This window comes from Lagenorhynchus albirostris, chromosome 6 (assembly GCF_949774975.1).
Source record: "Lagenorhynchus albirostris chromosome 6, mLagAlb1.1, whole genome shotgun sequence".
Lineage (NCBI taxonomy): Eukaryota > Metazoa > Chordata > Mammalia > Artiodactyla > Delphinidae > Lagenorhynchus > Lagenorhynchus albirostris.
This window is the reverse complement of record NC_083100.1, coordinates 78,735,974-78,749,279: the sequence shown is the minus strand read 5'-3', so window position 1 is coordinate 78,749,279 and position 13,306 is coordinate 78,735,974. Positions and strand designations below refer to the sequence as shown.

The 13,306-nt window shown below is 41.1% G+C and overlaps 1 protein-coding gene across 34 annotated transcripts in view; it reads right to left on the bottom strand.

Annotated features, from left to right (window-relative positions):
- NEB (nebulin) overlaps positions 1-13,306 on the bottom strand; it is a 226,748-nt gene that overhangs the window by 23,212 nt on the left and 190,230 nt on the right. For all 34 annotated transcript variants that reach the window (XM_060152928.1, XM_060152894.1, XM_060152905.1 and 31 more), the window contains 12 exons: positions 12,581-12,685; positions 12,035-12,139; positions 11,306-11,410; positions 11,105-11,215; positions 10,278-10,388; positions 9,962-10,063; positions 9,747-9,851; positions 5,318-5,428; positions 4,613-4,717; positions 3,951-4,055; positions 1,653-1,757; positions 117-227 (listed from right to left, as the gene is read on the bottom strand). In XM_060152928.1, coding sequence (XP_060008911.1) covers positions 117-227; positions 1,653-1,757; positions 3,951-4,055; positions 4,613-4,717; positions 5,318-5,428; positions 9,747-9,851; positions 9,962-10,063; positions 10,278-10,388; positions 11,105-11,215; positions 11,306-11,410; positions 12,035-12,139; positions 12,581-12,685 — 1,281 coding nt within the window. The remainder of the gene's footprint in view (positions 1-116; positions 228-1,652; positions 1,758-3,950; positions 4,056-4,612; positions 4,718-5,317; positions 5,429-9,746; positions 9,852-9,961; positions 10,064-10,277; positions 10,389-11,104; positions 11,216-11,305; positions 11,411-12,034; positions 12,140-12,580; positions 12,686-13,306) is intronic.

The following is a 13,306-nucleotide window of genomic DNA, read 5'->3' as shown; positions in this document are numbered from 1 at the left end:
AACTTGAAACCTGAAAAGTTAGGTGGTAGTGAAAATGGTAGAAGGAACACGTTGATGAGTGTCATTAGTGCAATTATTTGGATCAGGTGGGAAAGAAAAGACCAAGTAGGCACTACCTCGCTGGCTATTTTGGTTGCATATTTGACATGTAATAAAGCTGGCGTGACCTCCAGGCCAATCAGGTTTCTGCCTTTAATGGACTCTTCATAATCTTTCTTATATTCTTTCTAAAGTGAGTAGGAAGGAAAGACAAGTTAAGAATGTTTATTACAATTTCTTTCTCAATCCTAGGAAGAAAATAATTCCATTTTCCTTCTGTGTATGGCTTCTTAACTGATCTTAGTTCTGCTAATGGTCACACATTTGAAATATGCCTGACTGTTCTGGAAATACTCTGTGTAGAGCAAATGGCCCAAGGAAACTCAGAGGCTGAGAAACTTTGGTGGCCTCTCATTCGTCTGTCTGCCGCTGTGATGGGGGCTGGCCCTTTGAAAGTGGAAGGATGGATATGCCACCAAGACTCTCAATCCACTGTCATCTCTCCTGATGACATTTTTCTGAAGGCAACAAAAGATTTTACTTCTGAATTAGAAGTGACTCAAGGGGGAAAAAAACCAAAAACACCCCAGAGGAAGGGGAACCTGAGGGCACCAAATGCAAATTTGGCCTTTTTCATAATCATGACTATTAAGTCACTGAACAGATAAGGTGAATAATGTAGCACAGACAAGTTCTCAGGCTTTGCTCACTGTTGAGAGGGAGGGCCACGACCTCCCCCATCTCCTCTCCAATCCCTGGATGAGGCTGTCTTACTGGGAGGCTTGGAAGAGATGTTGGAACTTGATTTTTGTCATTTTTAATTTTGACAGAATTTTACATTTATAGAAGAGTATCAAGAATAGTACAAGGAACTCCCATAGTTGCTTTACCCAGATTCAGCAGTTGTTTGAAACCCTTCAAAATTTTTCATTATTTGGCATTCTACACACCGGGAAGCTCCCCAAAATGTTATTTATTAAAAACCATTTATCTTTATGGTTGGAGATATGTCCATGGAGGGGAGGCAAAGAGAAATCCAAAATAAGCCTGTTTCCCAATGAAAACAGACTTACTAAGATTCAAAATAAGATCCATTCTTCTCTACTATTGCTTAAAAATTAAAAGAACTATTTTAGATGCCTCTGCTTACATTTCTAAAATAGGAAATATGTCATGTTGACTTGATATTTTGATAAAAATCCTGATTAAAAGAAAAAAGTCTTCCTTTTGGGGACTGGAGGCTTCCTATTAAGAGAAGAGCAATTCAAAGCCAACAGTAGGTCTGCACAGAGAGAACTTTTCATTCAAAGAAAAATTTATGTTATGTTCAAAATAATTTGTTTCAGTGTTAGGAACAGTTTTCTATGTTCTAATTCTATGAAAAGGATAGCTGAAATAAAACATATATGGTAAATGTTTACTATTCAGGTCATTTCTTTTTATAACGGAGCCACAGGATTTGTGAGATGGAAAAGATTTTAGTCACCACATTTTAAAGAGTCCCATCATCCACAACTTCGGGATAACAACAGGCTGGATACTTCTGTGGGTAGAGCTTGTTTTCATCAGCTTGATGGTATATTTGCTGTGTGGTGGGTTTGTGCAGGACTTACCCCACTCTGCATCTGCTGAGACTCTTTGGCAGTGATGTATGTTGGTGTTTCAAAGTCCAACATGGGCTTTCCTCGTTCCTTTTCATACTTTTCTTTGTATTTCACCTAGTTATGAAAAGCTTTATGAGATATGTCTTCTCTGGCCAATCTGTAGACAGACACCAGTTTAGCAATAGTATTTTTAATTGATACATTATGTCCAGTGAGTGGTATCTCATTGCCACTCAAAACAGTTTCCTGTTGTGATTCAGATCCAGTAGCTTTTTGTTTTGGCCTGGTGGGAGAACATCATTACTGTCTGCAAGGCATGGTCAGGATTTGTGTTCAATTCAAGGAGACAAAGGAATCACTGCAGAAGAATCAGCTAAGAGAAGCTGTGAGGCAAGAAAGTGCCTGGGGAAACCGCCCACAGATAAGGTTGGCCAAGATTTGATGTGTGTAGATGTCAACATTTTAGCCAGAGCCTCAGCCAATATTTCTGATAAAAATCTCCAGTTTTTCTTTCATAAGAACTTTTATGAGGGACCTGGGGTCTTGATTTAATAGATAATGCATACAGCTTTAATTATGTATCAAAAACTCAATTGAGGTCATAACTGGTCACATATTCACTGCTGCCAATATAGATTGGTATAAAAATGAATACCAGGGCTTCCCTGGTGGTGCAGTGGTTGAGAGTTTGCCTGCCGATGCAGGGGACATGGGTTCGTGCCCCGGTCTGGGAAGACCCCACATGCCGCGGAGCGGCTGGGCCTGTGAGCCATGGCCGCTGAGCCTGCGCGTCCAAAAAATGAAATCCAGTTGACTAGTTGTTGACTGACTTACTAACAAACCTGTCATTCTCAAAAAGACCCCCAAGGCTATTTTACAAATACAATCTCCTTATCCTCATCACATGTGACCAGGAATGGGGGGAGCCTATAGATATTCCTAATTTACACAAGAGACATTGAAAGACATAGAGACAGAAGTCTGTGTCATGCAGCATCTTGATAGCAAAGCCCAATCTCAGCTCTCTTTCTTGTGACAACACATTAAAATAGAGGCCCGGTCAACAGATGAATGGATAAAGAAGATGTGGCAAATATATACAATGGAATATTACTCAGCCATAGAAAGGAACAAAACTGAGTTATTTGTAGTGAGGTGGATGGACCTAGAGACTGTCATACAGAGTGAAGTAAGTCAGAAAGAGAAAAACAAACACCATATGCTAACACATATATATGGAATCTAAAAAAAAAGAAAAGAAAAAAATATGGTCAGAAGAACCTAGGGGCAGGACGGGAATAAAGACGCAGACCTACCAGAGAATGGACTTGAGGATACAGGGAGGGGGAAGGGTAAGCTGTGACAAAGTGAGAGAGTGGCGTGGACATATATACACTACCAAACGTAAAATAGGTAGCTAGTGGGAAGCAGCTGCATAGCAGAGGGAGATCAGCTCAGTGCTTTGTAACCACCTAGAGGAGTGGGATAGGGAGGGTGGGAGGGAGGGAGATGCAAGAGGGAAGAGATATGGGGACATATGTATATGTGTAACTGATTCACTCTGTTATAAAGCAGAAACTAACACCACTGAAAAGCAATTATATTCCAATAAAGATGTTAAAAAAATAAATAAATAAAAAGTAAAAAAAATAAATGAAAGGGATGATGTAGGTATTTTTAAATAAAATAAACACATTTTCAAAAAATAAATAAAATAAAATAAAATAGAGTCCTGGGATCATGGGCTGCTTTACAGATGACAGGAGAGCATTTCTAGTAATTTAGACTTCTTGGTTAATGCCCAATGGGGGACCTCAATAGTGTTGAATTTGTGATATAGAAGGTCATGTGACAGTGAACTCCTTCTCTAAGTTCTTTCCTCTGAGAATCTTAATTATTTTACAAATTTTGCAGTTTCTTCCACACCCAGAGACCACTTCAGTGGTGACCTGAGCATATCACTCCTCTGCTCCAAAGGCTCCCTATCATCCTTAGGAATATTTTCTAAGGGGTCTGTCTCCCTTGTGATGTAATCTTCATGCTACCAGTCCCTGTCAGTATCCTGAATAACACATATTGCATGTCTATGCGCTGTTTCTCCAACGTATGTTCACACTGCTCTCATTCATAACATAAACATTTGTTTCAACATGTTGCTAAATTCAAAGCCCCTAATATCTTTGGGTATTTTCTCAAGCAATGGTTACTACAACTATAACTACCATCCTTGGGGGGTAGGAGTGGAATACATCAAAATTTTTTACATTGTAGAATGTGCAGGAAAAAAGTCAGTCTTGGTCAACTTACTACACTCTGTAATTCTGTGGCCTCTTTTAGATGAAGCTGCTCCAGATTGTCGGGTATTGTGTGGTAGTGGCCTTTACTCTTCTCATAGTTTTTCTTGTACTGGTACTGAGGGGAAGGTGGCAAAAAAAGGCACATTGATGGCAAAGCTGCTCAGCATTCCTATTTTTCCTCTTTACATTAGATATTCACACAGCAACAGCACCAAGACCAAATTAAAATTAGCAAACACTACATAGGGGGTTTAAGAAAATGTTTTAAAAGGATGAAGATCCACATTCAGTATTGTCAGTTAATACAAGGATGTAAACACTTAGGTTATATGGCTTATTCAAAGTAGGTTTTAAGGTGCAAAGTTAAAAGTGAAAGAAACTATTCCAAATGGTAAGTCTATGTTTTTAGAAGGGGGAAAGGGAGTGGTTACTTGAAAAAAAATTTAAATAGCCCCAAAATAGAAGCATTTTTATATTCTGAGAGGTGTTAGAGTCAGTGGAGAACTGGTAGATTAATGTTGTAATTTGGAAGAATGCACTCAGAGAACAGGAGAGCTTTCTAATAAATGTAGTGCCTCAGTAGCAGAGAAGGAGATGCAAGTGACCTCAGAGAAGGAATTTAGTTGAAAATGGGTGAAACAAGCTGTTTCTGGAGCAAATGATTGAGCTTACAGAACTGGCGAGTTGGCTTGTATTCAAGACATGATTCATTATCAAAGATTCCTTCATGTCAGTCACAGGTTTGTGAAGTTTCTTCAAGTCAGCCTTATACTTAACCTGTACAACAGTAAAGGAAAAAAGGAAATCACATAAATAGGAAATGGAAAATGGTATTAATGGAAACCATAATAAGATGTCCCATCCTGAAACAAGTGCTGGGGATGGCGGTGAAAAACCATACCTCACTCACAATAGCCAGAAAGTGGAAACAATTCAAGTGTCCATCGACAGACAAAGGGATAAACACAGTGTGATGTAAACATACAATGGACTATTATTCAACCATGAGAAAGAATGAAGTTCTGACACATGCTACAGCATGGATGAACCTTGAAAACATTATGCTAAATGAAGTAAGCCAGACAAAAAAAGGGACAAATACTGTATGACTCCACTCACATGAAATCTCTAATAGGCAAATTCATAGGGACAGAAAGTAGATTAGAGGTTACCAGGGATTGGTGGGAGGGGGAAATGGCGAGTTATTGCTTAATAGTTATAGAGTTTGTGTTTGGGGTGATGAAAGAGTTTTGGAAATAACAGTGGTAGTTGGACAACACTATGAATGTAATTAATGCCACCGAATTACATATTTAAAAATAGTTAAAATGGCAAATTTCACATTATATATTTTACCACAGTTAAACAAACACATACCTCACTTGTGAGATCATTAGCATCTTTCATGATTTTGAAGAGCTGGCTGTCTTTTGGATTGTATTTTGGTGTCTTGCCCTTCTCTTTGTTGAAATTTTCTCGGTATTTAATCTAACAGCAAATGCAAAAATCCAAATTATTCCTGAGCATCAATTAATCTGAAGACTGAGGAATGGAGGAAATGTAAATGCAAAAGAGTATGTGCTACACATAAAGGGGTCATACAATTTATTATCCAAATTAGGACACTTCTAAGAGTAAAAGCACTATTAATAATTATGTTGGGACAACAAGCAATTGAGAATAAGATCAAGTGATACAATATTTGTTTTGCTCATTTTTATATTATCCAGAGGTATGAAAGATATTCACCTTTTTTTGATGCAGAATAAAAATGCATGGGAAAAGGCTTCAGGCTAAATTCAAAGAAGTGATCTAATATATTTGATTCAGAACATTTTGGTCCTCTTAACTAGCAAAACCAAAAGCACTTTAGGTCTATTGCCAGGAGTTCCAAGAGGCTTTATAAATGATCAAGAAGGGTGGGAAGTAAGGAATCTATTAAATCAGGAGATTTATTATTATGTACTTTGGCTATATCTCTTAAGTTTTTGTTTAATTGGCAAAAAAAATTGGCATAACTTCTGAGTAAAAGAAGCACAGAATTTGGGGGTTAATGGCTTCGGTATGATTTCAGGCTAGAAGAAGGAAAGAAGTGAGATAACTTTAGCATAATGAGAAAAATAAGAGTAAATATACTTGCAGGATACATAAAAGTAAGAATACACAAAGGACAAAATAACTTCAATTTAAAAAATAAGCGCAATGCCTGGCACTAATAGTTGCTCAATAAATGTGATCTGATTGATGAAAGAGACAGTCATAATGTCTAGGTAAAATAGCTAAAGATGACGGTTTACTTATAGGGATATTCAACAGAATAAACTGAAAGTGACAGAAACATTTCCTTGTTTAAAAACAGACTGATGCCTTTGTCACTAGGATTAATCCAGAAGTAGAACTCTACTAGTTACTCACTCTAGGAACAAAGAAAAATGAGCTACTTCTAGAAGTTAGCCAGCTGAAAGGGCAATATTTGATGCTCCGGGACACCTAGAGTTTCTGTTATTGGTAAGAGGAAAGACTCGCTCATTCAAAGTTATTAGCACACCAGGATCTAGTCACCAGATATTTCACACTGTAGGCATTTAAAATCAGTACCCCTCATGCTTCATCACTTTACTTCCCCCACAACTTTACACATCCAGCACAACAAGAACAAAAGGAGACCACTCAAATGCTAAGAACAACGAAATCTGCCACATCAGAGAAAAAGCATTCACAGTGCTGGGGCTCATTTATTTTGAATAAATCTCCAGTGGAAATGTGTAGACGAAATAAGCATGCAGGACAGTACAGCACGATGCAGGCACGCTGAGTCAGACACACAATGGAGGAAGCAGAAAACATAACAGGAGAACACAATGTGAATAAATGCTACAATGGCTCTTCTCTGAAAGGAAGTTCACTCCCCAAAGAAAGAAATGCAAAGCCTGCTAAGGAAAGTCAGAGGTGGTGAGTTGTCTGAACCAAGAGAAAACTTTTCCTAAGGATACAGAAACCCGTAAGACTAGGGCTGATCCCAAGAGCAGTGAAACAAGGAAAAAGCAAAGTAAACTAGATGTGCAGAGTCAGACTGGGGAAGGAAAGATGCAAAGGCCCATCTCTGATGACAATAAAATCCATTTCTTTTAGAAGAATGCTAAAACTCCTCTATCTTTTAGAAAATAACTCATTTCTGAGAAAATATTTGAAGAGCAGCTTTCTACTGGTCTCATTTCAGTTCTTTTCTGTTAATTTTAAGTAGATTTAAATTTCTAACTTTTTAATTAAAAAAAAAAAGTTGTGCCTCCTCTTTCCACAAGAAGGCCCCAAGCAAGTGCAGGTGAGCACAACTGCTGCTGGGAATCTGAGCCAACACGCTCGACCTTCCTTTTTAACTGGATCTTAAGAACTACTATATTTTGCATGATAAGGACACACATCAGATTCAGGACTCCAAGAATTCTTAGAAAGGTGTGGGATTAGGCAGGAAGTACAGTAAAACCACATTCACATGGCATATGGAATGGAAAAGCCTTCTTTTTCTTGTTTACCAGGGAAGTGAGAGGCAACCATGCAAGGCCGTGTGTCAGCAAATGGCAATACCAGTGTCCATTACCCCAAAGGGCTCAGATAGTGTGAGAAAATGGTTTCTGATCAATTATTCTTTCAAAGTTCAATTAAATTTAAAGATCTAACATCCAGTTGTTCTGCTCCTTTTCAGGGACTTGAACTGTATATTGGCGCTTCTAAAGACTGAAGAGCAGGTCCAAGAATTAGAACGTTTCTTGCCACTGAGACTGTAAAACAGGGTGAAAGCTATGAGCGAAAACATTTTGAGCAGTTTATACTGTTGATTCAGGGTATGTCTGAACTGAGAGACTGTATTAAACGCCAGTCTTAAATGTATTAAACACCAGCAATGGTAATCAGCAGAGGCTTTCTTTGTGTGGTTGCAGATGAGATCCTCAGTCTGTTTTCAGCTTTTGATTGGTGTCAGCAGCCTAAAGAAGTTAGGAGGCCATCTCTCCAAATCTACGCTACCTTCCTGTTCCAAAGGCATGTTCCAGAGGGAAAGTTTCATGCAGGAAAAGACAGGTGTGTGCAAAAGTATATCCTTTGACAAATTTCCACAGCATTCTACACGTTCCAACACAAAACCAACAGAAAAGAGTGCGACTTGGTCAGTCCCCTGACCAAGGCTAAGAAGATAGGTGAGAGAAAGAGGAAGACAGATATATGGGATCACTGATGCGAGTCTTACATCACTGATGAGCACATTAGTTTTCTTAAGCTGCCTCATCATAGGGGTGTCATAAGATGCGGCGCCGTGCCCGTACCCTCTCCTTTGGCCTTTGACGTATTCCGCCTAGAGTACCAGCAAGACAGCAAAGTCAGAACGGGGAGGGCCCACCCAGAGGGGAAGTCTCCTTGGACCAGGGGCCGCACCATGAAGCTGTCAATCCTGAGGCAAGCCTTTCCCAGGTAGTAAACCCAGGAAAGGGAGCTCATAAAACGATCTGGTTGGGACGCATTCTCCACATCATAGGATTCACTTGGGGTTAGAAATACAGGTCTCTCTTGGGTTTCCCTGGTGGCGCAGTGGTTGAGAGTCTGCCTGCCGATGCAGGGGACACGGGTTCGTTGCCCGCTCCGGGAAGATCTCACATGCCGCGCAGTGGCTGGGCCCATGAGCCATGGACGCTGAGCCTGCACGTCCGGAGCCTGTGCTCCGCAACGGGAGAGGCCACAACAGTGAGAGGCCCGCGTACCGCAAAAAAGAAAAGAAATACAGGCCTCTCTATTTGTAAAACCAGCAAAGTCTTCAAAATTTCAACTTGTTTTTAACTTGCTAATGGTATGACCTTGGAGATTTAAAAACATATTAAAAATTTTTACACTGAAAAGTTCATGTTACATTTCATTATTCTTAGAGATTCCACTGTTTCTTGCTGGTGATTTCATATCTTGGTTTCGAGTACTTATACAATTCCATTAACTTATAATAAAAATACAGCATAGGAGTTTTAAATTAAAAAACTTTTTAAAAATAGTATTTGCTTGTCATCAGTCATCTGAACTTTTTGTCTCCTCATAATTCCCTCCTGTATTGTCACTTGATGTTATTTGTATTTTCCAAAAGATTGGGATCCCACGTTTGGCATTGCTGAAAGTCATACATACAACCACCAAAGGTATCCTAAACGTATTTCTTCAAACAAATACTTGAGAAAACAGACAATGAAAAGAAGGTAGGATCTTTGAACTGGAGAAGAGATAAGATATTTCTGAGCTCATCTTTTGGGACTAAAACTTGCTCTCTGAAAGATCTGGTGGTTGATCATGGGGTCTCTGATCTAAAGTCTGAAAACTTGTCATAACTCAAGAGTATTCTAGATAACTGGTCTCACAAGGGAAATTAGGTAATGGGGCAATCAAGTTTGGACGCATTTCTAAGTCCATCTACTCAATAATATGAAATCTGCTAGAATTAGGCATTCCCCCTCAGCTCCCCTGTACATACCTCGATCAAACACTTACAACCCCAAACTGTAATTATTTAGCCATAGACATATAGTCTGAGGACATCTACTGCCTCTAGTTACTAGTCCAGGCATTCAATATATGTTTGCTGAATGAAAAACTAAAAGTGACTGCATCTGATATAACTTTTCAAAGCTTTTCGTGATATCATTTTCAAAGCTCTGGAGTGCTGCAGTCTCTCTCTGGTTGCTGATACCGCACTTTCATTCTGGGAATCGCTTCTTCCTGCAAGGTCTTTAAACATCCCCTCGCATCAGAGCTGCTGCTCGCCCATCTGTGTTACCTGGCTGCTCAGCTTGGCTGCCTTCTTGGCCATTTCAATGTCTGGACGCCCAAGCATGCTTAGCCCGTGGCTGCCTTCCTTGCGGTGCTTGGCTCTGTACTCCACCTGCATCAAAGAAAACCAGAATGGGCACCACGTTCTAGGTGGCCAGTGACCACCAACTACTTGTTTGCAGTGACCACTTGGGACTGGGTACCTTCTAAACACACCCTTACCTCGCTGGCCTGTTTGGCTGCCTGCGTGGCCTTCTTGATGTCTGGCCGATCGGCCACTGTTGTGTAATGCAGGTTTTCTTTAGCATCTTTTTTGTAAGCGACCTTTATTTGGAAAAAGAAAACATTTGCTCACTTGAGAGATACGCTATCTTTCTGAAAGGAACCTTTTATTAAAACCAAATCAACCCCACTACCGTATTTTTTAGACCACCAGATATAGAAATTAGGGTGACCACTCACTGGACCCAGCCCAGCATATACCGATGTGGGACCCACCAGCTCAAGTGGCCCCCTGAGAGTGAGAGGAGAAACTTACATTACTCTGCTTCTTGGCCACCTCCATAGCGTGTTTCACCTCTGGGGGCTCCAGCATGATGGAGTAGTTGGATTTTCCTTTCTCCTTGACAAACTTCTTCTTGTAATTTGTCTAAAAAGAGCCAGAATTACTTATGTGAGCAGAGGAAGCTAGGAACAGAATTGTTTTACTTGAAGAACTATGAGAAGATCTCGAGGAAAATCCGTGGCTCTCCATTTTGGTGTCATTTTGGAACTGGGGTCTCTGATATATACTCTAGTTCTTCCCTGTCATTTCTGTCCTGGAACCTGTCATTGAACCACACACCAGTCTTTGGAGAACTGATGACAAGCAAATTAAACTCTTTCATTTACCATTTCTACCTTTTTAAAATAAATGGAACCACACAGGGCTCATAAAATATAATACCATGATTATTAAAGCATTATCCGTAAGGATGTAGTGGGCAGAGATTACTGAGATACAAAGAGGTGACTTTACTTCTCTAAAATTGTTCAGCAGTTTAAGGAGAGGGGAGATGGTGGGAGAGGCTAATCTTTACCATCAATGCTCCCTCCCTTTATTACCACTAGGTTAGTGACATCTTATATTGCTAGACAATACATCCTATGGCCAAACCCACATCTGCCACAGTTGCCGTAATTGGAAAGCCAATAAATATTGAGTTGTCTTTTAAACCAGCGTTCAAAATTCACATATAGGTACTGATGGTAAGAGTGAAGTAACGCAAAGGAAAGTGTAAGCAAAAATGCCGCTTACGGTCTTTTGCTGGATTCTAAGGTAAAGTGCCACTGCTGCTGCCAAGAGTCCTGGGGCTGGTCACTTACATCACTGACGTTCCTGGTCACTTCCTTGACATGAACAGTGTCCCGGGTCTCCGGCAGTGTTGTGTATGAGCCCTGAGCCAAGTGCTTCTTCACATGCTGCTTGTACTTGTTCTGAGGGAAAGCACAGAGAGCTTGTTTAAATGCCTGCCTGGGGCATCAGCCCAAGACGGAAGGCAAGCCTGTGGGGTGCTGGAGGGTTACCTCGGACACCAGATTGCTGACTGTCTTTGCCAGGAGGATCTGAGGCGTATCGGGCACGGCATGGTAGCTTCCTCTTTCCTTGACATGTTTCTGTTTGTATTTCAGCTGCAGGGGTGAAAAAAGCATTTCTTCAGCTCCTCTGACTCTCCTGCATATTTTTATTAAGCTCCCAAGTTACTAAATAGAGCTGGGAGAATAGCATCATTGACAGAGTAGAATCATTAAACTCAGTAAAAGACCTCATGTTTGGAAATCTTGGGAAATATCAAAAAAGGATTTTCTTTATCTCATGCAAGTTGAGGATTTAATAACAATCAGAATGAATCTTACGATGAATCTTTATACATACAGCGTTAGTTCACAGCACTTTTAAATATGTCATTGGACCCTCCCGCAAACCCTGGGAGGCATTATCATTCCTCCTTTCCAGATGAGGAAACACAGGAAGCATAGGAAGCGTATGACCCCACAGAAATGAATACGTTTCCTTATAGAGTCCAAACAGGCCTTCAGAGTCCCCACTGCGGCGTGTGGATTTTCCTGAGGTGCAGTATAGATCAGGAGCGGCCACCTGGCTGTAACAGCTTCCCACTGCTGCCGCTCTGCTCTGCCAAGTCACTGGTGTCGACGTGGGCAGCAGCCTCCTCTGTGCTGCGGGCCCCTGGGCACTGGGCTGCAGAAGACAGCCCTGAGTGAGGTTAGGCCTCTTGGAAGGGACTGAATACTTACATCACTTTCTATTATAGAATTCTTCAGGGCCAGCACCATGTCTTTATCATCAGTGACAGAAAGCTTGCAACCTTTGAGGAACTCCCGGTCCAGCTTGTATTCAAACTGTAAGAGAAGAAAGACAGAGGAAGATGGGAAAGGGTGACAGGCACAGGAGGAAGCCGGTATTTGGTTGAATTTGTAGGGAGTCCTCTTCTTAAGGGCACTATGGGGATTTGCTACCAGGATGGGGGCAGGGGCTTCCTGCTGGGCCCACTGAAAGCTGGGCTCCTCCTTTCCAGCCCCGAGGCCAGGACAAAGCCCTCCTGGCCCTCCCCTGCCTCCCTCAGGACTCTGAGCCGTTAGTGTTTGGGCCCAGCCATGGGAGACCAGGCTCTGTGGCCAGGTCTGCTTCCTGAGCTTGCCTTCCACACCTTACAACCCTCCTGTCCTTCTTGGATCTCAAATGAGCTAGGGTTAACACCTGTGACAGTGGTTATTATGAATAAAGATAAATTTTTCTGTCTCAGGTATGTCATGCAGTTCTGACTGCCTCTCTTATCTCACATCGCTTTGCTGTAGGGATGACTTGGCGGCCTGGATGAAGTCCGGTCGGTCAGGGGTCCATCTCCAGTGGGCTTTGTTGGCTTCATACTGCTTCTTGTAATCCAGCTGTTTTTAACAAGACAAAAACAAGTCACTTCATTCAGTGGCCTGAATTCACAACCACACACGTTGCACAGAGGGACTCATCTTGCATGTTAACATGTAACCAGTCATGGTTCTTTATGTAAGAGAGAGCCCCAAGTAAAATTTCTGTACAATGGATGCAACTAGTTGGCCACTCAAGTTGTCCTCTTGTGGGACCCTTTGGCCTCAAAATAGGGGCTAAAATTTTTAAAGGCTCCTGGCGAAACAATTCTTCAAACTCACTCTGCCAGTGCAGTCTAATCATTTTCAGAGTCAAGTACTTTTAATTTCTAACTAAATTCAGACTTTTTAAAAAAGTATTAAACACTTGCAGTATTTATTTCATTCCAGGCACTTTTCAAAGTGCTATATATATATATATATATATAGATATATAGATATGAACTCATTTACTCTTTACCACAACTATATAAAATCAGCAGCTGAGGAACTGCCTAGAAGGGCTAAGTAAGCTGCCCAGGTGAGACAGCTAGTGAACAGTGGAGCTGGGTTTCAAACCTGGGCAGCCAGGCATCAGAGGTGCTTGTGGACTTGCTAGACTTGCATCTGAGCTGGAGAACTGGCTGCCTTGGGCTGAACCTG